General features: G+C 60.5%; 3 protein-coding genes across 3 annotated transcripts; 1 reads left to right on the plus strand and 2 right to left on the minus strand.

Moving 5' to 3' along the window:
• Positions 1–272: 272 nt before the first annotated feature.
• MPEG1 (macrophage expressed 1) lies at positions 273–2,435 on the plus strand. Its single transcript, XM_074149790.1, has one exon. The coding sequence runs from the start codon at positions 273–275 to the stop codon at positions 2,433–2,435; it is 2,163 nt and encodes a 720-aa protein (XP_074005891.1).
• Positions 2,436–5,447: 3,012 nt separating this feature from the next.
• On the minus strand, positions 5,448–13,552 carry DTX4 (deltex E3 ubiquitin ligase 4). The gene is made up of 9 exons (XM_074149194.1): positions 13,342–13,552; positions 9,279–10,002; positions 8,341–8,402; positions 8,042–8,203; positions 7,834–7,895; positions 7,366–7,518; positions 6,498–6,659; positions 6,048–6,137; positions 5,448–5,681 (listed from the first exon to the last, which is right to left on the minus strand). The coding sequence occupies exons 1-9, from the start codon at positions 13,550–13,552 to the stop codon at positions 5,448–5,450; spliced, it is 1,860 nt and encodes a 619-aa protein (XP_074005295.1).
• A 4,321-nt stretch (positions 13,553–17,873) lies between these two features.
• On the minus strand, positions 17,874–18,795 carry CNTF (ciliary neurotrophic factor). The gene is made up of 2 exons (XM_074149915.1): positions 18,682–18,795; positions 17,874–18,347 (listed from the first exon to the last, which is right to left on the minus strand). Exons 1-2 carry the CDS (start codon positions 18,793–18,795, stop codon positions 17,874–17,876), a joined length of 588 nt encoding a protein of 195 aa, XP_074006016.1.
• Between the last annotated feature and the right edge of the window lie 3,266 nt (positions 18,796–22,061).

A 22,061-nucleotide genomic window follows, 5' to 3' on the forward strand; every position in this document is an offset into this window, starting at 1 on the left:
CCCCATCCCCAGCAGAGCAGTTTCATGGGGAAGGAGCTTTTGCAACAGGGAGGCAATGAGCTCCAGGCACCTTTACTTTCTGCCCCCACCCACTTGTCTCAGCTCCGCTCAGTTGTTTCTCACATTCATCAGTTCTCACTTCTCCTTTCCCTTTTGTTAATTCAACCCCCAAAAGGAGGAACCACCCCACAGCTGCATCCCCAGCCAGCTCATTTCCCCAGCTCCCACCTCACCGCTCGGACGCCTGGTGAGGCCCCTGCGCCGGTTCAGCCATGGGGTGGGTGTTGTGCGGGGTCCTGCTCGCCTGGGCACCGGTGGCTTGGGTCAGAGCAGCTGAGCAGTCCCAGGAGCTCTCCTCCTCTGCGGGGTTTCCAGACTGCAAGAAGGCCCTGAAGCTCCCAAGTCTGGAGGTCCTGCCAGGGGGGGGCTGGGATAATCTGAGGAATTTGGATATGGGCAGAGTCATCAGCCTGGGCTACTCACTGTGCAAGACCACAGAAGACGGATCTTATATCATCCCAGATGAGATCTTCACTATCCCTCGCAAGCAGAGCAACCTGGACATCAACTCTGAGATCATTGAGTCCTGGAAAGATTACCAAAGCATCACCTCCGCCTCCATCAACCTGGAACTGTCCCTCTTCTCCTCCATCAATGGCAAGTTCTCTTACAACTTCCACCGGACCAAGACCCACCAAGTGAAAGACCGTGCTGTCACCACCCGAGTGCAAGTCAGGAACCTGGTTTACACTGCCAAGATCGACCCAGGGGCAGTCCTGGACAAGGGCTTCAAGAAGCAGCTGCTGACAATCGCCAGCCACCTGGAGAACAACCAGACACGGATGGCTGATTTTCTGGCCGAGGTGCTAGTGCTTAACTACGGCACCCACACCATCACCTCTGTGGACGCTGGAGCCAGCTTGGTGCAGGAGGATCAGATCAAGGCAACCTTCCTGAAGGACAGCTGGGCCACACGGAGCGCTGTCACTGCCTCAGCTGGTGTGGCCTTCCACAGCATCATCAGTGTAAAAAATGAGGAGTCCCTGGACATCAACTCTGGCTTCACCAAGCAGTATGTGGGGAACCGCACCAACTCCAGGGTAGAGAGCATCGGTGGGACCCCCTTTTACCCAGGCATCACCCTCAAGACCTGGCAGGAGGGAATCAGAAACCAGCTGGTGGCTCTCGACCGCTCGGGGTTGCCCCTGTACTTCTTCATCAACCCCAGCACCCTGCCAGAGCTGCCCACCCCCACGGTGAAGAAGCTGGCCAGGCGAGTGGAGCTGGCTATACGCCGCTACTACACCTTCAACACCTACCCAGGCTGCACCGACGCCACCTCGCCCAACTTCAACTTCCATGCCAATGCCGACGACGGCTCCTGTGAGGGTACCATGACCAACTTCACCTTTGGGGGAGTCTTCCAGGAGTGTGCTGGGCTGGCCGGCCCCGACACCAGTATGTTGTGCCGGGGGCTGGAGCAGAGGAACCCCCTTACTGGGGCTTTCTCCTGCCCCACCACCTACACTCCGGTGCTGCTGGGCGTGCAGGAGCGGGAGGAAGGCCACAGCCATCTGGAGTGCCACAACAAGTGCATCCTGGGCATCTTCTGCCACCACGAGTGCAGGGACGTCTTCTGGCTCTCCCGGGTGCAATTCAGTGCCTACTGGTGTGCTACGAGTGGACCAGTGGCCCCAAATTCAGGATACCTCTTTGGGGGGTTGTTCAGCGCCCACAGTGCCAACTCCATCACCGGTGCCCAGTCCTGCCCCTCAGGGTACTTTCCACTGAAGCTCTTTGATGAGCTCAGGGTGTGCGTGAGCCAGGATTATGAGCAGGGCAGCCAGTACGCGGTGCCCTTTGGGGGCTTCTTCAGCTGCCAGGCAGGGAACCCCTTGGCAGGGCGGCACCAGGGCACTGCCGAGGACCCCCATGCCAAGAGCTGCCCCCCAGGCTTCAGCCAGCACTTGGCGCTCATCAGCGATAGCTGCCAGGTGGAGTACTGCGTCCAGGCTGGCATCTTCACAGGCGGCTCACTGCCACCTGCCCGCCTGCCACCCTTCACCCGGCCCCCCACCAACCTGCCGACCATCAACACCGTGCTGGTGAGCAGCGGGGATGGGGACAACGCCTGGGTCAGGGATGGGCAAAGCCACACGTGGAGGCTGGCGCGACCAGAAGAGGTCCAGCACGCAGCAGAGATGGTGAGGGGCCGGGGGCTGACCGGGGGTGAGGTGGCGGGCGTCACTGCGGCAGTCCTGGCAGGGCTGGCCACTATCCTGGCAATGGTCTGCTACAGCCACCGGAGGTACAAGGCACAGGGGTATCACACGGTGGGTGAAGGGGACAGCCTGGCTGCTGCAAGCCCTGAGGACAGCACCGTGCTGAGTGTGGGCGAGGCGTACCAGCAAGAGCCGGAGGGGCTGATGGCGTGAGCGTTTCCCCCTCCCTGCTCCCCGCAGTTGCCAGGCAATGCCTTCTGCCCCAAACCCAGGCAAAGCCCCCTGTTCACCACCCTTTCCAGGGACAAAGCTATGCAGCAGCACCAGCCCCCTGCCCTCGCTGCCCCGCAGCCGAGGGTCCCTGTTCCCACAGATGCCCCAGGCTCTCCCCTCCGTGGGGCAACACATACTCTCGCCCTCCATCGGATCCCTGGTCTCCAGCCTCGAGCACCTGGGAGGCTCCATGGCCCTTCAGACGTCCCTCCCCAACTGACCTCAGAGGCCAACTCCCAGGGTCAACCCATCATTGGGACCCACCATGATCTCCCTCTCCCAGTCCCTGCACCTCCATGGTTGCATCTCCCTGCTCCAAGCAGTGCTGGGGCTTTGCCCCTTCAGAGATAAGTGAGTTTCCCTTCCACTGCAAGCCATGCCCCAGCTGTCCCCACCACCCCAAAACCAGAAAAGGGGACCTAGGGCTCTTCAACAAGCCACTGGGGACACTGGGGTGCCCAAGGAGAATGAAATCCTGAGCACAGCCACCTTCTTCCCCCCAGGCTGGCCCCAAAAAGCCAGGGGAAGCCGTGCAAACCCCTCCCCTGACACACAGGAACACCAGTGGGACTCAAGCGCATCCACAGTGGAGACTTGCTGCTTGTAAAAACATTGGGTGGGGATCGAAGATGGGGCCCAGTGCCTGGGCAAAGAGCCCCCAGCCCTCCAAACCCAAAGAGCCCCCCAGCTACCGCAGGCACCCAGGGGCCAGCACAGAGGCCCTTAGCAATGCTTTGCCTCACGGGAAAGGAGGGAGCAGAGGGGTCCCGTGGGGACACCCAGAGTTAGCCACTGATTCCTGCCCACAGCAACCGGAGGGCAACCCCTGTCTCCATGTATATCTATCGGGATAGATATACACACGCATGCAGAGAGGCACGGATCAGTTTTATTTCAGCCAGCAACTAATTGCGTAGGCAACACAGCATTAAAAAGGAAAAAAAAAAAAAAAATCAAGTTGTGTAAAGACCGTGTCACATTAAGAGCCGTCAGGCTGGCAGCTGGGGAGGGTGGGGGAACCCCCTTCCTTCCTCAGATCACGGGAGGGTTTTGCATAGCTCCAGCCAGGGTTTTTCTGCAGTGCGGGAAGCCCAGGGCTCCAGTGGAGGAGAAATCACACTCCTGAAGCTCCCCAGCTACAGAGCTGCCTGAAAAGGGGTTTTCCTGGAGAAAGAGGTTTTCTCTTTTGAGGTAGAAAATAACATCCCATGCTAAGGACAGCTGGGGACAGACCTGTGCAAAGGGGCACCAGGGGGATGAGGGGTGCCTAGCCCTCCCCATGGTGCCCCCTCGCTCGCCTGGCCACACAGACGACGGACAGAAGACAACAGAGGCCAGGCCATGCAGGGACAGAGAGCGTCCCCTGCCATCCGCTTTATTGACTCCCCCCTCCCCCGGGGGGCAGCCGGCTGGGGGCAACGTGCCCCCTGGGCTGGGGAGAGGAAAAACAGTGACAACAACAGAACGGTGCACAGCAGGACAGGTCCTCCTCCCACACCACCATCCCCTGGGACAGAGGGCGAGGTGACTCCCCCAGGAAAACTGGGAGGGGAATGCAATGAAACGGGCCAGGAGGCCCCAGTCCCCCAGGGGAGCAACAGTGCGGGTCTGGGGCAGCTTGGACAGTGGTGGGTGCTGCCCCCCACTCCACTCTCCAACCACAGGGGTCTCACAGGACCGGGGCATGAGTGCAGCCAGCCCCCCAGGCAGCCCTCAAGGCTGTGGGCATCTCCCTGGCACCCCATTGCAAGTGGCTCTGAGAGGGCCCCTATGAAGTCCCTCCAGGGGCTGGCCCCCGAGATGCCATGCAACAACCAACAATCCCTCCCCTGCCCCCATTACCCCCACTCCCATCCCCACATCAACCCCCCCCAGCCCCAGCCCAGAACTGCTGTGACAACCCACCGCCAGCAGCCACCTCCCCCCAGCTCCCCAGGGTCCCCCAAGGGACCTCTGGGGATGGTGCCGGGACCCAGCAAGAAGGGGAACGGATACCAGCACACCTGCGCCAGGCCCCACAGGGACCCAGAGGCGACAGCCCCACTTTGGTGCCAGGAGGGGTCCCCACCATAGGGGAGTGGAGCTGCCCCTGTTCTCCCTTCCCCCTGGGCACCACTGGGCTCAGTCCCCAGTCCGGCCCCAGCATCACATTCTCCCAGCCCCCAGGGCCACTTCCCAAAACGCCACCACTATATGTACATATATACGACAAAACCCCAAAACACGAGGTATATAAAAATTCAACACGGGGACGCCCCCATACGAACAGTTCAAGGAACCCACTACAGGCAGGGTGGGAGACAGGCCAGTAAACATGCCCCAAACCCTCACCCCCAACTTCCTACCACCCACCGCCCCCTCCCTGACATGGGGGGCAGCCCAGACAAGGGGATCCTGCAGGGCACAGCTCAGACACAGCCAAGAGGAGAAGGCGGTACAGGACTAGGGGGTCAGCTGAGGGAGACAGGGCCCCCCCAACCTCCGTGGACACAGGAGACCAGTGGGGAGGTACCAGACAGGACAAACAAATGAACAAACGGCTGAGGGATGAGGCAGAGCGAGGGGGACTCCCGTGACCTCCGCTCCCAGCCCAAGTGGGTGTCAGGGGCACCGGGTCAGTCTGGGACCGCCTGATGGATGAGGAAGGAGGGGAAGCCCCCAAGTCCTCAGCATGGCAGCAGCAGGGATAAGACATCAGCTGGCCGCAACAGCCAGGCCAGTGCGAAGCCCCGTGGCTCCATCGAGGGAGGATCCCTACCCATGGGAGCGAAGGGGATGGTCAAAAGGACCTTCTCCCACATCCCCAGCCTGGGGACGCTCCCACTGGCAGGTGCCACCAGGAGCGGGAGGCTCCAGGAGCCCCCTGCAAAGCCCCCAGGGTGGTTTCTCCAGCAGCTTTATCCTCGGTGGCTGGGACAGGGGTGCCCCTTCCCTTGCCTCCCTTCCATGGTCTCAGTCCTTCTCCTGCGCCAGGCTCTCCTCCGTGATGCCCTGGGCCGCGAGCTCAGCGAGGACATTGTCCAGATAGTTGATGTCAGGGTAGCCGTGGCCAGTGAGGTTGGAGCCAAACTCTGTCTTGTGGTGGATCTCGTTCCAGATCACTGTGTCTGACTCGCCTGTAGTGCTGGAAGTCCCGATGGCAAAGATCAAGCGCCGGTCCCAGGCTACCAGCAGCAATTTCAGTACCTGTGGAGGGGAGAGATAGGGCAGGCAGCAGGGCAAATGCTCAGGGGGGAAGCGCCCACTTCTGCTCAGGGCACGCCTGATCATCCTGGTAGGCCCTGGCCATGTGGGCAACTCAGGGACCTCAGGATCCCAGCATGGGGTCCTACCCCAACCAAAATAGTGGGACCAGGCTGCAGAGCTCCCCCAGTGCATGGGAACATCACTGGGCTCCTGCAGAGCGTGCCAGATGGGCTACAGGGAAAACCTGCACCCAGATTTCCCTGCATAAACCCTATCTGCTTTTCTCCATGCTCCAAATAGCTGCTTATTCCCTCTTCCCCTTGAGCATGCCTTGGCCAGCTTGAGCTGCCCATGTGAGCCCCTCACCTTTCTGCCTTTCTCGCTGTCTGGCAGGTAGCAGTGCCGGGGGAAGCCGCGGGCAGTGAAGCTCTTCCCCGGGTTTGGATGCTCCGGTCCCTGCAGTGCATGGAGTGTAAGAATAATAAAACCCTTTTTGAGCTTGGAAGGATGCTCTGGGCACAAGGTAACCCCCCAGCCTCGGTGCACATAGAGCTGCTGTGCTGGGCGGCCACGCTCCAACTTGGTGGCCCTGAACACCACTGTCCCCTTTGCCACCAAGCAGACAGGGCCAACACTTTCATGTAGATGTACCCCCGACACACTTATGGACACAACTCCCAAGACATTGTTGAATCCAGAGCCCTGAGTCAAAGCATGAGCTGCAGCATGACCCAGGGGTGATGCAGCAGTGACAAGGGCCACCAGCCCCAACAGGGGACCAGCCCTGTACCCCCTGGACATAGGGCTAGGCTGTACCTGCACTCCTGGGGGGATGTTGTAGATGATGCGGATGGTTTTGCAGTCAGAGTGGCCGGGCAGCGCGTGAGGGATGATATGATACTCCATCTTCCCTGGAGGCTGCGTCCCTGTCTTCACTCCATAGATGGTTTTGCAGGTGGGACACTGCAGGCTCCCATCCTGAGAGCAGGAAAAGAGAAGAACATCACAAAACCCATATCCTCCATCACTGAGCCAGACCGGGCACTTTGTCCCTGAGCACCACTGAATGCCGTTTCCATTATGAAAGCAGTCACTTCAAAAACACTCAGGAAGCAGGGGGTAGGGCTGGAAGAGTTTGCTACAGAGACCTAACTGTAACCAAAAAGCTGAGGTCTGCATTTCTCTTCCTCATCAGTTTTACTGTCCTCGCTACTTTCCCTACCTCTGTTTTGGGATTTTTTGTTTATTTTTCAAAGAGGGAAAGACAATAAATATTAAGAAAAAAAACAAGCAATGTGAAACACATTTTCCTGTGAATGTCCAGTACAAGGGCCATTTGCAGGGGGCTCAGGAAAGCCCACCTGTGGCTGGAAAAGCACAGCCCGGTGCCAGATAGCTCGTCAAACATGCAGGGATCAAAGTTCACCGCCACTAACCTTGGGAAGGAAAGCAAGGATGTAAAAATGGGCGGAGGGGGTGGGGGTGGAAACCACCTACACAGCTCTGGATTCTGATTTAGCAGTCCCAAAGTGCTTGCTGCTGATAAAAATTAAACTCTCCAAAAGGGCAGAGAGGTCAGAACCCTCTGGAGCAGCAGCAGGACTTGAGCACCGTCCCAATGAGGGCAGGTGGAAGTTGCCAAGTGCTGCGGGCTCAGGCATCCCTTGGGTCTGCAGCTTTGCACCTTGTTGCCGTTGTTGTACATGGCGACCAGGCAGTGGAGGTGGAAGACGTGGCCGCATTTCACCAGCTTCCCCACCAGGTCAGGCTTGACGGACGGCTGGGCTCCCTTGTAGCCAGAGGGTGCGGAGAGGCGCTCCATGCAGATGGTGCAGTCCTGCACAGAAGGGAGGAGAGAGTCAGATGGATGGGTGCAGCTGGAGCCTCACCAAGGACACAGGGCTGATGAGCTGCCCCGCTCTCGCCCAGGGACCAGCACCCATCCCTGGTCCCATGCCATCACCCTGGGCCACCGCAGGGGCCAGGCAACACATGCATGCGGCACACAGCCCCTCTTCGGAGGGGACAGGGCAGAGCCATGAGGGGTAGGAGGATAACCCTGCATGGCATGGGGCAATGCCCATGTCCCCAGTCTCTCTTCCCAGAGCAAAGCACCCCAGGGACACCCCATTGCGACCCCCACTGCTCGCACCTCATCTGGTGGATGCCGCACCTTCTGCAAGTATTTTTTGAGTACCTCCTCCGGGGTTTTACCTGTAGGAGAGCAAGAGTCACAGGGGTTGTAGGGCAGCGTGGGGGAAACCCACTGCTGGGGGCAGCGGAAGGGGACAGGGGGAGCAGGGGAACCAGGCAGGGAAGGGGGGACAAGAACAGGGGCCAAGTGGCAAAGTGCCTCTCACCCTTCTTGGCCTGTTTCTTGGTGGTCTTGCGGCAGGTGTGGGAGATGCCAGGGATGGACTGGATCTCGCTTTTGCTGACAGGCGGCGGGTGCAGCACCAGCTTGGGGGGCCGTGTCAGGCAGACGGGCAGCCCAGCTGCGCTCATCAGGATCCCCGTGATCCCTAGGTGAGGTGGCTCGAAATGGCACTGAGGAACCAGTATCACCCCAAACCCCAGATGTTCTCCCAAAAACCACCCCGCTGGGGATGACTTCCCCCAGCACCTGCAGGCACCAGCCCCGCTGCAGCCCCATACTTACCTGCCAGTGCTGGGTTGACGGGACTGGAACCAGTGAGGTTCTTCACGGGGACAGTGGGGACCCTGCGAGGAGCCAGCAGAGACCACATCAGGGCCAGCAGCAGGCACCCATGGCCCCACGGCCCCCAGGGGCCAGCCCAGGCCAGACAATAGTTGCCTGAGCAACTGCACAGGCCCTGGCTGGAAATAGAGAATCCCCCGACAGGGCGACGTGCCCCCCTTGCCCCACCGCCTTTTCTCTCACTCTTTAGAAACCCTGCCTGCGTCTCCATTCACAGCCCCTTTTTGTCACCGCTCCCTGGGCTGGTCTGTTGTTTTTGGGGTTTTTTTCCCCTCTTTTCTCCTATGGCCACGTCGCTGCCACAGCTCTTTCCTCCCCCTCCCCTTGGGGCTCTCTTCCATGGGAAAGTTTCCCAGCGGATCAGGAGTGGAGGGAAGGGGGAGGATGGAGAGGGAGAGGAAAGGGGCCAAGCTGCAACAGAAGGCTGACGGCAGAGCCACACAAAGGGGAGAAACGAGCTCATTAACCACCCACCCCCTCAAAAAAAAAGTGTCTTCAGAGTGTGGGGGTCTGGAGAGAACCTTTCTCATGGGGCCTGAATGGCTTTTCTTTGGGCCTTTTGCAGTCCCTCACCCATCCCCTGCCACCAAGAGAAAGAGCAGCCTCAGTCTCCTCATTGAGATGCAGGAGTCACCCCATCCCCACTCCAGCACCAACGGGGAAGGCAAGGGGCCCAGCACAGCCCTCCACCAGCAGGAGGTTTGAAGACCACCGAGGTCTTTCTCCCACCAGGCTAAGGAGTGAGAGCACCCCCGCAGTAGGGAGCCCCATGGGGCTGCAGCCCCTCTGTGCCCCGGAGAGGGGAAAAAAAAAAAAAAAATCGTGTTGCTCCTTTTTCCCTCCCAACTACCCTCTTGCCCACATACAGCAGGGCTCACCCAGAGGCAATGAGCACCCGGGACTGGGCAATGGCCAGACGCTGGAGGTGGCTGCGGTTCAGGGTGCTGAGGCCAGGACGGGATGCCTTCCCACTGCCGGCGCCGGGGGGGCTGGCGTTGGAGCTGGCTGAGCTCAAGGTGGGCGTGCTGGCTGCCTGCCGCCGGCCCCCTTGGGCTGCTAGTGGCTTCAGCGAGCCACGTGCTGTGGCCATACTGTCAGGCACCTTGGACCCTGGGGCCGGTGCTGTGGCTTTGGGGGCAGCAGGTGGCACAGAAAGGGCTTTGCGGGTCTGCAGGGTGGCGGTGCTGGGGCCGGTGGCCGACACTGTGGCTTTGACACTCATGACCAAGAGGCACTGGGGACAGGCACAGGCGGGGACCGGGGGGGCTGCTGCCGCCCCAGGGCTGGTTGGCCAGGACTGTGACTTGGGCAGAGTGCCGGAGACCAGTGGGTAGACCATGTCAAGGCGTCGGCGGACACGGCGCTTGCGCTGGGTCTGCCGGTTGATCTGGCCCATGGTGGCAAAGTCGATGACATAGCAGAAGCCAATGGCGCTCAGGTCCACCCAGGGGTGCTGCTTCTCATAGGCGCGCTGGATGGTGATGCCCACATCCATGTCGTAGGGCGTCCAGGACCCACTGTCGTTCTCCCACTCCCACACAACTCCCTTGCCTGGTGCCGACGATGGGTCGTAGTAGCTGCGCCGGACAGGACGGATAGTGCCTGAGGGAGGGTGAGAGATGCTGTCAGACCCTGGCACTCACCTGTGGGCAGGAAGCGAAACCACTCCAACCTGCCCCACCAGTGCCACTCCGTGTGGGGACAGGATAGCTTCCTGTCCTCAGCTCAGTCCTCAGCTGTCGTCCCCACCCTGCCAGGGGACTGCTGTGCCTTGGGTTCCCCAGGCCACTGCCTGAAGCTGCCCCACTGCTGGCGCACCTGAAGAGCCAGGGAGTCCCCAGGCAGTACGCACACGATACTGGGCACACCCCCAGTGTGATGGGGGTGAGGGGAGGGCAGATTTCACCCCCATTGGTCTACAGTGGCAGCCGCCCGCCCAGCCCCAGCCCGCAGCCGCTCAGCCCTGATAGGAAAACAGAACCACAAGCTCAGCTGCTCCAACCTACTCCCAGGGATCTCCCACAGGACCCTGATGACACCAGGCGTGTAGGCACCAGACTCCTGCAGTGCTCTGTCTGCCTCTCAGCTCAGGACAGGGGAATAAAGGATTTAAGGGGCAGCTCTGAGCTCCGCCGTGGTGACATGCACAGGCACCCACACGCGCAGGAGAGCAGGGCTTGCGCCAGGCCACCCGTCCTGCAGCTGCCAAACTGGCCCGTGACGACAACACAGCCCATGGCACAGGGAAAATCCCCACGAGGCTGAACAAAGGAGTCTGAGCAGGGGCCCGTGCCTGGCTCCTGCTCTGCCATCAGCGAGCATTAAGAATGGGATGAGAACGCAAAGCATGAAGGCTTTGTGGCTTCCATCCTTATTTTTGCTAGGCGTTTCCTTTCCTACCGCTCCCAGTCAACAAGGATGCATTCAAAGCATGACACAAATTTTGGAAGCTCCTACAATGAGGAGAAAGCCTTCCTCTTTGGGACATTTCATGGCACAGCAGAGCTGGCTGACCATGGCCAGGCTCAGCCTTGGGGCCTATCCTGAGCCTGCTACTAGCACCCAGAGTTGTTCGGTTAATAGGTGGGATTAGCTCACAGACATCACTGCCTCCATGCTCTTCTGCAAAACCCCATGGCTTGGCCCTGCTGCCAGAGGTAGGAACAAAAAAGCTCAAAGAGAAGAAACAATAAGCCTGCTTCTTTGGCTTTTCACCACGTGTCTTGCAAAGCCTGCAAGAATTCCAGTCCCTTTTCACCCCCACCTCTCCACTGGGAGCAGCCGCCACCATTGGTCCCCACACAGAACCACTTGCCACAAAAAAAAAAAAAGTGGGCTAAAAAGGAAAAGCTGTTTGTTAGCACTAATGACAGGCACGCATCAAGCACCCTGCAATGCAGAATGAGGTGCAACTGCACCCAGGCAAGCCAGGCCACCCGTCCTGCAAAGGAGCACCCAGGGCAGAAAAGCCGCCAGTGCTGGAGGCACAAAGTGCAGCCGGAGGGGAGCGGGGTGGTGATTTATCCTAATCTGGCGCGAGGCGGGGAGGGCGGCAGTGGCGGCATGCGGCATCTGGCAGTCCCCGGGCGGCGGTGTGGGAACGCTGTGCATCCCCCCAGCCCAGCAGGGCCAGCCAGCCTCCCATTCAGCACGGGAAGAAAAGGGACAATAGCTATTCAGGGCCTGCCAGGGTCGCGACCCCCCCAAATCAGAACTGTTTAATGACCCAAAATACCAACATCCCCAGCAACCCGGAGAGAGACAGAACAATCCCCCTTTCAGGCCTCCTCCCCAGGCGACAATAGCCCTCAGAGGCTGGCCCCCAGCCCTGCCGCAGAGGTCCCTTGTCCCCCATACCCCCAGGCAGGGGAGGATCCCCGCCAGCCCCCAGAGCTGCTGAGGAAAGGAGGATAAAGAAGCGTGTCTGGCACCCCACTGCACCCTGCACCCCCTGTCCCAGGGACAAGCGACATTGGCTGGTCCCCTTCCCATGGCCACCAGCGGGGTGTTGGGGGGGGCACAAGTCCCCTGTGCCAACCTCTCCCCCGTGGGTGCCTCTGCCCCACATCCCAGACACCCCTAGGGCTGTATCCCTCCACACTGCCACCACCCTGGCGACCCCCATGCCTGCTTGTTGCCACCACCACCAAAAATACCCCCCTTTACCTGCCCAAGCCACCACCCTGGGGAGCCCCCACTTGCCTGTGCCCTCCCTGAGCAGGCCCTATCTGCCTTTGCCCCCACCATGGGCACCACCATGGGCTGCCAGGACCCGGGGCAGGATTTGGCCCCCAAATCCTGAACAACACCTGGCCTTTGGGGCAGATGGCAGCTCTGAGATAGCACAGGGGAAGCTGGGCATGGTGGGTCAGGGCTCTAGGAAAGGTCTGGAGGGGATGGGCTCCATGCACAAAGGGACCCTGGGCTGGGAGAGGAAAAGGCCGTAGCGTGCAATGGGGCTCAGAGCAGTGCGACAGGGAGGAGGCTGGACAGCAAGACCCCGTAAGAGTCTGGGGACGTGCGGACAGGGGCAGGCATCAGAGGATACGGCAAGCACCTGGGGACCAGGCAGGATGGCATAATGCAAGCTAGCAGCGGGCGACCCCAGGCAGTGAAGAAGCAGAGCTGTGCAATTCCAGGGCAGGCAGAGCAGGGTAGTGCAAGGCAGTGTAGGACCAGGGGATGCAATCCAGGATCAGGCAGCGTAACACAGCTCAGTGCCACAGCCAGCAACGCGACGGGAGAGCGGGCGAGGGGACATAACACAGGGCAAGGCAGCACAGTGCCATACAGGGCTGGGGAAGGCAGCGCAGCACAGCCCAGCTCCAGATCAGGCTGTGCAATACGGTGTGGGCCCCGGCAGCACAGCATTGTGCAAACACCGTGCAATGCAATTCCAGGTCAGGCAGTGCCGTGCAACACCAGACCTGGCAGCAAAGCACCGCGCGGTGCAACTCTGCGCCAACCGGCGCCACGCAACGAGCACCTGGGAACACAGCGCAAATCCAGATCAGCCGTGTCAGGCAGGAAGGCACCTGACCGGGCAGCGGGGGCCTGGCACCGCCGTCCCGGGACCAGGGGGCACGGTGCGGTGGCGGGCGGGTCACGGGAGTACAGCGCGGGGCAGGGACACGGCGGAGCGGGGCGAGGCCGGGCAGCGCAGGAAGGCGCAGGACGGTGCGGGGCAACTCCCCAGCGGGCAGCAAGCGCTGTGCCATGCCGGACGGGACCCTCGGGCACCGGGCAGCGCGGGGCAGCACGTGGCGGCGCTGAGCGACGCGGGGCCAGCCGAGGGAGCCCGGTGCGGCGGGCAGGCGGGGCTGCGCGGCACCCGGCGACACGAAGTAGCGCGAAGCGACGCATCTCGCGGAGCCCGGCGCAGGGCCCCGGCCGGGCAGGGTGGGGCTCGGCCGTCCGGCGACTCCCCCCGGAGCGACTCACCGGTGTCCTGGCGGAACTGGTGCATGGACTGCAGGTCGATGATGTAGGGCGCCAAGCGGCTGTCGGCTTGGCCCAGCACCACGCTGCCGCCCGCCCGCGGCCCGGCGCGGGCCACCGCCTCGATGTGGTGGCTGACGGCCGGGCTGTAGGGCCGCCAGCGCCCGTGCTCGTTCAGCCATTCCCACACCACCACGGCCGAGGCCAGCAGCATGGCTCCGCCGCCTCCTCGGGCTGGGGCTCCGGCTCCGCTGGCCGCCGCAGACGCCCCGCGGCCGCTGCAGCCCGCCCCGCCGGCACTCGCATGCTCGGCGCGGCGCAGGGCTCTGCCCCCGCCCCGGGGCCGGCCGCCGTGCGGGCGCGGAGGCGAGGCCGCCCCTCAGCGCCGCGGGGCCGCAGCGCCGCTCCCCGGGCGGCGGCAGGCGGCTCCGCTCCGCCCCGCCCCGCCCCTGACGTCACCGCCCCGGCCCGGCGGCACGGAGCGCCCCGCCGGGGGGGCGGGGGGGGGGGAGCGCGGCCGGGAGGAACCATTCCCGCCGCGGGGGGAGCCGGGCGCGGCTGGGCTCTGGGCACCCCGCGGGCCCCGTACCCCACCACAGTAACCCCGGTGCCCCCGCACTCGCCACCCGGCACCGCTGGGACCCCCTGTGCCCCCCACATCCCCACCCTGCAGCCCCGGGACCCCTCCCAGTGCCCCCGCACCCCGACCTGGGACCCCTTCCAGTGCCCCCGGTGCTCGCCCTTCCCCACAGCCCCCAAAAAAGTTCATCGTGAGCTTGCTCTTTTGCTGAGCACCGCGAGCAGCATCCCAGGGCAGCCCCAAACGCCAGGGTGTTGGTCACAGGCAAGTGCTGGCATCAGGTCTCACCTCATTTAATGCTCCTGTGCTCAAACATACAAACCACTGATTTTCTTGGATACTAAACAAAACACCCACCGTTGCCTGGTTTGGGGAGAACTGTACAAATTGCATCCGTGCCCCACGATCAGGGATTTCCCAGCACCTGCAAATCCCCCAGTCCATGGACCATGTCAGCTCAGAGGGTGACTCATCCCCAGGACGCTGAGCTCAGGTGCTGGTGTGGCTCCTCTCCCGACAAACCTGTTTCCCAAGCACTGCCCAGCCCACCAAGCATCCGCCAGCAGTGCTTGTGGTGAGAAACCATTAGGCAAGACCTAAATAGAGGGGAAAAAAAGGAAGGGAGGAAAAAAAAAAGGAGGAAAGAACAGGTGGGGACTAACTGCAGTGATGCCAGCTGGTGAGTGCTGTGGTGAGAGAAGAGGCAAATCTCTCCTTCCAGCTCACCCTCGCAGACACACACAAAGTGTGTTTTCCTGAAAGAAGGGAGGGCTCCCAGCCCTTCCTGGGAGGGCAGCACAGGAGCGGAGAGATGCTCCTCTGCGTTTTCACCTGCGCCTTTGAGGCAGGCGAGTGCAGCCAAGGCCACAGTGGGGAAACTCTGGGAAATCCTTTCCGCTGACTCAGGCAGGAGGAGAAGGTTTTCCTGCTATTAAAAAGGAAAACATTGGTGAACTTCGCCCCCCGCCCCCCCCAGCTCAGGATCAAAAAGTCAGAAGCCAGAGCCGCGATGCTGGTCTGGGATGGTCCAAGGGGACCGGTGAGCTGATGGGACTGGCACAGCTGAACCCTGCTTGCCTGCGGTGCACGGTGGGTGAGGGATGAATTTATTCTCTCTTAACGCCCTGTGCCGATGCCAGCACCCAGGTACAGGCATGCCTGAGGTCAGGGAGCAGCCTCAGGTCACTTAAAACCTTTCCATCCCCACAAAGTGTGCCCAACTCAACCACACGTTTAACCCAAACATTTGTTTTTTTAAATTAAACACATCCGTGGGTTGGTGTTGGTGGGTCATTTCTCACTGCAATTCAGGAGCACAGCCCTCCCACCACCTTTCCCCATTTCCACCAGCACTGCAAATCCTCTTCCCAAACAATAACCTTGGACGGCTTTTTGGTGGGTTTTTAGTTTGCAGGAAGCCATTTGGGGTCCTCAGTGGCGTTGCCCGTGGGGGTAGGACTGGCCTCCCCTCAAGCTCTTCATGTCTGTCTCCAAAATCAACAGCTTCAGTCACCTCCAGCCACACAGATAAATTTAACTTCAGCCTGCAGCAATGCAAGTCCAAAGGGCCTCCCAGCAGCCAGGGAGCTCGGCCGTCAGATGCCCCTCTTCTCACCAAATCAGTTTCTTAGTGATTCCCTTTGGGGTTGCAGCTGAAAAATAACATTAGAACTTGGCAGCGCCTCTCTGCTGCGTTGTGAGGGTTTGCTGGTGGGGAAAGCTCGAGACCTGTCACCTCTCACTCAGACAGACCATGGAGGTTTGGATTATGGTTTGTTTTTTTTACATTATTCTTTGTTACAGTGGCCATTTCAAAGCATTGTGGGTGCTTTGCAAACACAGACGCACCCAGTGCCACTGGCAAGGAAGAAATAAGGAAGGTTGCAAAAGCAGGGATTAACGCTGCTGGGCACAGCCCAAGGGAAGCCCCTGGAGCAACATCATCGCCCACCTTCGACCCCCATAGCTGCTCTGGCTCTAGCCGAGCTCAGCTCCCAGCGGCGCCAGCAGCTGATGGGGAAGGATCAAGTGTCAGGGACCTGTGCCAGGGCTGGGGCCGGCTCCCCAGGGATGTGAAGGTCACCCCACACCCATCTGCGGTGGCGGGAGAAAAGGGGTCTGTCTGTTCCCACCTGCTCGGGTCGGGAGGTTCAGTGGCGGGTGTGTGGCACGGGAGCTGTGTGTGCCCGCCATCAGGAAGGCGAGTGGCAGCGGGTGGGTGAGGATGGGAACATCCGGGTACTGCTGAGCATGGGGGTGCGAGGGGAGAAAGGCAAGATGGCTTCAAGCGCACAAAGCAGACAAGACTGGGAGAGAGAAGCACTTGCTGGGAAAGGGACCTACTTTGACTAATCCTGAAAAAAAAAATAAAGGCCAAAAATTGTTATTCATAAATGCAGGGAAGCAGAAACATTGCAAATAATCTGGTGTGAGCTGCAAACCTGAGGTCAGCCAATAAGTGGCAATAAAGAACATTCTTCCTCTTGGGCATCACCCACAAAAAACGGGCACCCCCAAAACACCCTCACCCCAACCCTGCAGGGCAGCCCCAACCCCACAGCCCTGCTTGCCCCGATGTGGCCAACGGACGGGCAGGATGGGCACTGGGGCCCTGCACTGCCCTTTGTCCTGCTGCAGTTCAGGGCCCCCCATGCCCACGCAGACGCCGCCGGCACTGGGTTGGGCACCATGCCTGGTGCTGCCGCCACCCGCCACCACAAAGCTACTTTGTGTGGGGCTGGCTGGTCACGTCCCCAGCCTCGTCCCCACCCTGTGCGCCCAGTGTCCCCCCACATTCCCTTCCCTCTTGCATGGGCCACACAAGGATGGGGCACAAGCCCAGCAACTCCTCCCCACCTCCTCATTGTCCCACCACCTCCAGCTCCTTCATCCCCAGTTCCTTCATCTTCCCACAGCCTCCCAGTGGGTCCCATCCCCTCCAAACCTCCCACCCCACCAGGACTGACCCTTCCCTGGGTTGGGAATGGGGCAGCCCAGGTCTCTGGTAAGGTTGAGCCCCACTGTTCTACCTCCCCCAAGAACTCACATCACCACAGTAGATCTCACAGCCCTTTTATTTGCTAGGCAGCCAGCAGCCATCACATCCATTCAGCAAGAAAACCATGTCCCAGGCAGCTGCAAAACCCTACAGCATTCCCCTTCACCGGGTGAGCAATGTGGTTGGGGCTGTTTAATCCTCCATGCCATTTCCAGTCCCAAAATAGACCCTGGAGGCACAAACCTCCTTGCAGAGGGTCTTTTGAATCACAGCCTTCAGTTAAAAGATCCTCTCTGTTACTTTGTCCAAGCAGTTGAGAAATCCTCTCCTGATTGTACGCACCCCCCCACCAAAAAAGCTCTCAAGTAATTAGAGCAGAAATTCAATGCACAGAAAATGCGAGCCAGGCAGCAGAAGAGCCCATGTGAAGGAGGTGAAGCCTTGCATCTTGCTGCTGGGGGCCAGGTCCCAAGACTCCTTTCACCAGATGATATTTCTCTGTCCCTTTGTTCCTGCCTTGCCTCTGCAAGTGCCCCAAGGTAGCTTCCCTCCACTGCAAGCCAAGCAGCAGCCACATTTCAAAGAAAAGGCCAGCGCTGCTGCAGCCTGCCGAGGGCCACGGACTCTGGGGTGAGCGGCAAAGCTGCTTCCTGGGGGATAATTCTGGCCCCCCAGCAGGCAGAGCCCAAGCCACCCCTGGGGCTGGCCCTGCCTGGGGATCCCCCTCCCTCTGGGCTGGAGCACAGCCCATGCCTCAGTTTCCCCACAGGGAAAGGAGCCCACAGGGAGTGGCACCAAAAGCATGGGGGGCCTTAGGGGCTAATGACATGGTCCTTCCTGTCTGCCCACCTCCTTGAACAGCCCCTTTGGCTGTCAGCAGCCCTCCACAGGGGCGGTCAGGGGGCCCCCCGCCATGCCCCAGTGGGACCCCAGCCCCCCCCCACCCCACACCCATCTTCAGGGGCTCTCAGCCCAGCTGGAGTCCGAGCTGCTGCCTGGGCTGAGCTTGGCGAGCTGCCGCAGGTCCCGCGCAGACCTGACAGCCCACTGGGCCAGCTCCCGCAGCACCCCCAGGCCCCGCAGCTTTCTCTCAAAGAGGCCGAGGTGGGGGACTGGAGGGGGGGCAGCACCCTCCTCGCTGGGGGGCCCACGGCTCTCCAGCCGCAGCAGCTCCTCCAGGTGGTAGGCGAAGGCTGAGACCTGCAGCAGGACGGCCGCCAGCGCCCGGCCCAGGGTGGTGTCGGCCTCCCCCAGCTGCTCCCGGTGCTCCTCCAGCATCTGGGCCAGCAGGACGCGGAAGGCCCGGTACGCTGCCAGGTTCTCCAGCAGCCGTTGGGTCCCCGTCTGCTCATCCCAGCGCTCCACCGCCGCCACCGGCACCCCCTCCACCACCGCCACGCTGGCCGAGGCATCCAAGCCCTGACGCTCCACCTGCGGGGTAAGAGCAGCTGGGGGTCAGCAGCGGCAGGGGAAACAGTGGGACCCCCCTGCGCTGAGCCCTGGCTCTGGGGGTCCCTGGTTCAGCTTCGGTGCTGGCAAGAAGCCATTCGGGGCAGTGTGAGGCCCAGTGCTCAAGGTTTGCCCAAGCATTTTCCAGCGGTGCCAAAGGTGGGACACCGGCAGCATTTCATCCCCCTTCTCTCCCGTGGCACAAAGCCCTCGTGCCCCCAAACAGCTGCCAGGAGCCCCTCAGACCTCAGCAGCAGCGGCTGCCCCAGCAGCGCTCCCAGCCCGTGGGCAGCCGGAGGGAATGGGCTAAACTCACGTAAGTGTCCAGGAGGTCGATGACATCCGAGCGCATCTTCCCGGCCAGGCGGATACCTCGGCTGCAGAGGTCGCGTCGCCGCAGGGCGGCTGAGGGGCTGTCTGCTGCCGCCATGGCCTGGGCAGCCGTCACAGGCACTAGGCTCCCGGCGTGGTGCCCGTCCGGCCCAGGGAGGACAATCCCTTGCTGAGCTGGTGCATTCCAGCTGGGAGCTCCGCTCACACATCCGCTGGCCTGGCTCTCCCCCTCTTCCGCGCCTGGGGCCTGGCACAACGCTGCAAATTCCCGCCACTGGGATCAACAGCAACAGATTATTTCCCTAATTCCCCCATGCTTTGCTACTTCCAAGCGCCTTGCCCAGAATGGTCCTGCCCAGCAGCACCAGGCTCCCAGCCCTGACCCATTCCCCCTCCCAGCCACGCGGTGCGATGAGCAGCACGCTAATCCCCCGGCTCACGCTGGAGCACGGGAAATGGCGAGCAAAGCCCAGACATTGCTCAACACCTCGGCCCGGGCAGCGGCCTGGGGCCTGAGCGGGGCAGGGCACTGGGGGTTCGCCAGCAAGGGACGGAGGGGATCCCCAGCACTGGAGAGCCACCACTGGCCAGGCTGCAAACCAAACCCCAGCAGAAGGCTGTCTGCCTCCAGCCCTCTTAGACCCCCATGGCTGCTTGGGACTGGGTCCCCCAGGTCTAACCCCCCTTTCCCAGAGGGACCCTGCCCCAGAGGAGGGATGCAGACAGGGGAGGAGGTCCTGGCCACCCCAGGGCAACACCAGCCACCCACCACAGCTGAGCTGCATGCACCAAGACAAAAACAGCCCTTTTGGTTGGTTTGGTTTTTCCTCAGTACATTTATTTTGGTTATGTATTACCCAGATTAAGAGAAAAAAACAGGAGTTGAAAAGCAGTTTCCCTTTCATATCACAGTACACTGAGCCTTGCTCAGCCCGGCCAGGGGACTGCCCCGGCCCCCGGCCCCAGCTCCCAGGGCCGGTGGCCAACCCAACAGCGTGGTTGCCACCTGGTGGCTACTGCAGAAAGCGCTGCTGAGCTGCGGGAGCCCCCCAGCTCCAGCGGCAACAGCCCCCGGCCCAAACCCTGCCCGCATGCCGCTGCCCGGGCACAGCGCTCTCTGGGGCGCTGGGGGCAGGCTAGGGGCCCTGCGCCCCCTCCATGCCCTCCCCGGGAGGAGGAAAAAAAATAAATACAGGGAAAAAAATACAAAAAAGTTTATTGCAAACTACTACAATAATTTATTGAAGCAAACTGCATGCGAGTGAAGGAGAGACATCGAGGGGAGGAGGAGCTGCAGGAGGGCTGTGTCAGTTTTAGGCTTTCAAACAGGAGTGGGAAGGGAGCTGCACCAGTCTCTCCTGCACCGGGGTTAGTTAGCAGGCTGTGGTTAAAGGACAGACAGGCAACTGGCCGAGACCAGAAAAAGAAAAAGGAGAGCTACAAGAGGTGTGCATGGAACGGCAAGGCAGGGATCAGAGGTGTCCGGGCCGGGAAGCAAATGAGCTGCTTGATTCTGCGTCCCAGGAACGCAGCCGATGGCAAACTCGTTGATGGGCTCGGTTGGGGAGACGCAGGACAAGGCAGCCTCCCCTGCCTCCCAGCCAGGTGCCAAGTGTTGTGTCACTAGAGGTGAGCAAGCCCTTCACCCAAAAGCATTTTAGTGCCATCCCTCAGAAAATAAACCCCCGAGCTCTCGGATTAGTGTTCTGTGCAAGGCTCTGCTCACTCTGCACCCCCACGGGGCAGGGCACGAGAAGCAGCTCCAGCAGCATGGTCTGCAGCAAGCGTGGGGACAACATGGCTGACCAGCACCACAGGAGCACATCTGCCGCTGACGGCCGGGTTGCTGGGCCAAGGGACACTCCGCCACACAACGTGGCTCAGCCAGAAGACCTGCACTGCTCGGGGGGTGAAAACATCCGAGTTGGGTTTGAACATGTCTCATTGTGCTGCTGCTCTTTAGTTTGCAAGGGGAGGGGACCGGCAGGCCACCCAAAAGCTTCCTGCTGGAAATCACAGTAACTTGATCCAAGCAAAAAATTGGAACGTGCCAACTGAAGAAGCTGGTTTCGTTCAACACCGTACCACCACAGACCTGACATGCACTGACCCCGGAGACCCGCGCTTGGGTACCTGTGCCCTCATCCTCATCTCCGGCAGAGGCTCGTGGAGCCTCGCCGCTGCCACAGAGCATGAACGTGGGATGCCCACACCCAGGGCACAAGACACCAGAGTTGCAAACTGTTCCACCACGAACCGCCCCAACACCAGAAGTGTTTCAACTTGCTCTGACAAAGGTACCGGTGTAAGAGGGGAAAGGGAGGGGGCAAATCAGGACAAATAGCCCAATAAAAGCCATCAGGCTCGAGCCACAGCTGGATTTCCAGGCAGCACAAGGGGACAGAGTGGGTGCTCAAGTCAGTTTGCTGTAAAAAGTTTCCAATTAAATTCCATGTTTTATCGCCATTCTCCAGACCCCAGGTACCTGATTTTGCCTAGCTGCTGTGTACTACAGACCAATTTAGCTGGTCTTGTGCTCGGACAAGATACTTCAGCTCTGCTCCCAACCACATAAACCCAACCAAAAAACCAAGCAAACAAACAAAAAGCCCAGGTTATTCTTCACCTCTTCCAAAACGACTATGAATTCAAGGCCACTGAATTTCCACACAAAGTTTCAGATAAGAGCAAAAAGATCCAAGTCTCCATAGCAGACACATCATATGCTACGTGAACTTTTCCAAGGGCTCAGAGCTGTCCTCACTGCACCAGCAGGCAACACCTGAACTGCCACATTTCACTGAAAGCAGGGGTGTTTGCACAGAAGAGAAGCTTTGAGAACAGGGCTGCACAACACCCTCCACCCAAAACAGGGGCAGGGAGAAAGGCTGACAGGCCCTTAGTCCCGCGTCAGTCTATTGCCTTGGATAAACAAGCCTGAGACAACCATATCCTGCTTCTGTATCTCTGTCTAGAGCTGGAGAGGAGAGGCAGAGTTGGATGAGGAGCACATCCCCCAGCAGAAAGCAGCTCACAACTGTCTTAAGTCACCAGAACAAGTTCCTGACTAATGGTGTTCTTCCCAGAAAGGCTGGGGAGCAAGGAGGAGGCAAAAAGAGCACTGAATGCAAGGAGCTCACCCCAACCTGGGAGGGAGGGAGACAACAGCCGTCTCTTCCACCACTCACCTCATCCTCCTGCCAAAACACCGCTGCAGAGACTCCCACCGCAAAAAGGCTCTTCTCCCTCTACTCAGGAAAAGCTGCAAGAGACATCTGACTCCAGAGGGCTGCCTTCACCTCAGCTCTCCCAGCGGCTGTTACAATAGCACAGCATGCTCCCTGCAGCTCGCTAGTGTGGAGG

This window comes from Numenius arquata, chromosome 6 (assembly GCF_964106895.1).
Source record: "Numenius arquata chromosome 6, bNumArq3.hap1.1, whole genome shotgun sequence".
NCBI classification, from domain to species: domain Eukaryota; kingdom Metazoa; phylum Chordata; class Aves; order Charadriiformes; family Scolopacidae; genus Numenius; species Numenius arquata.

Bases quoted from the DNA above. Each gene is read 5' to 3' on its own strand.
- CNTF (XM_074149915.1), bottom strand. From the start codon at position 18,795: ATGGCGGCAGCAGACAGCCCCTCAGCCGCCCTGCGGCGACGCGACCTC. The intron at 18,348-18,681 runs GTGAGTTTAGCC...CTTACCCCGCAG, and splicing joins TCGACCTCCTGGACACTTAC to GTGGAGCGTCAGGGCTTGGA.
- DTX4 (XM_074149194.1), bottom strand. From the start codon at position 13,552: ATGCTGCTGGCCTCGGCCGTGGTGGTGTGGGAATGGCTGAACGAGCAC. The intron at 7,519-7,833 runs GTGCGAGCAGTG...CCTTCTGTGCAG, and splicing joins TGCGGCATCCACCAGATGAG to GACTGCACCATCTGCATGGA. The intron at 6,660-7,365 runs GTGCAAAGCTGC...TCCTGCTCTCAG, and splicing joins TGTACAACAACGGCAACAAG to GATGGGAGCCTGCAGTGTCC.
- MPEG1 (XM_074149790.1), top strand. From the start codon at position 273: ATGGGGTGGGTGTTGTGCGGGGTCCTGCTCGCCTGGGCACCGGTGGCT.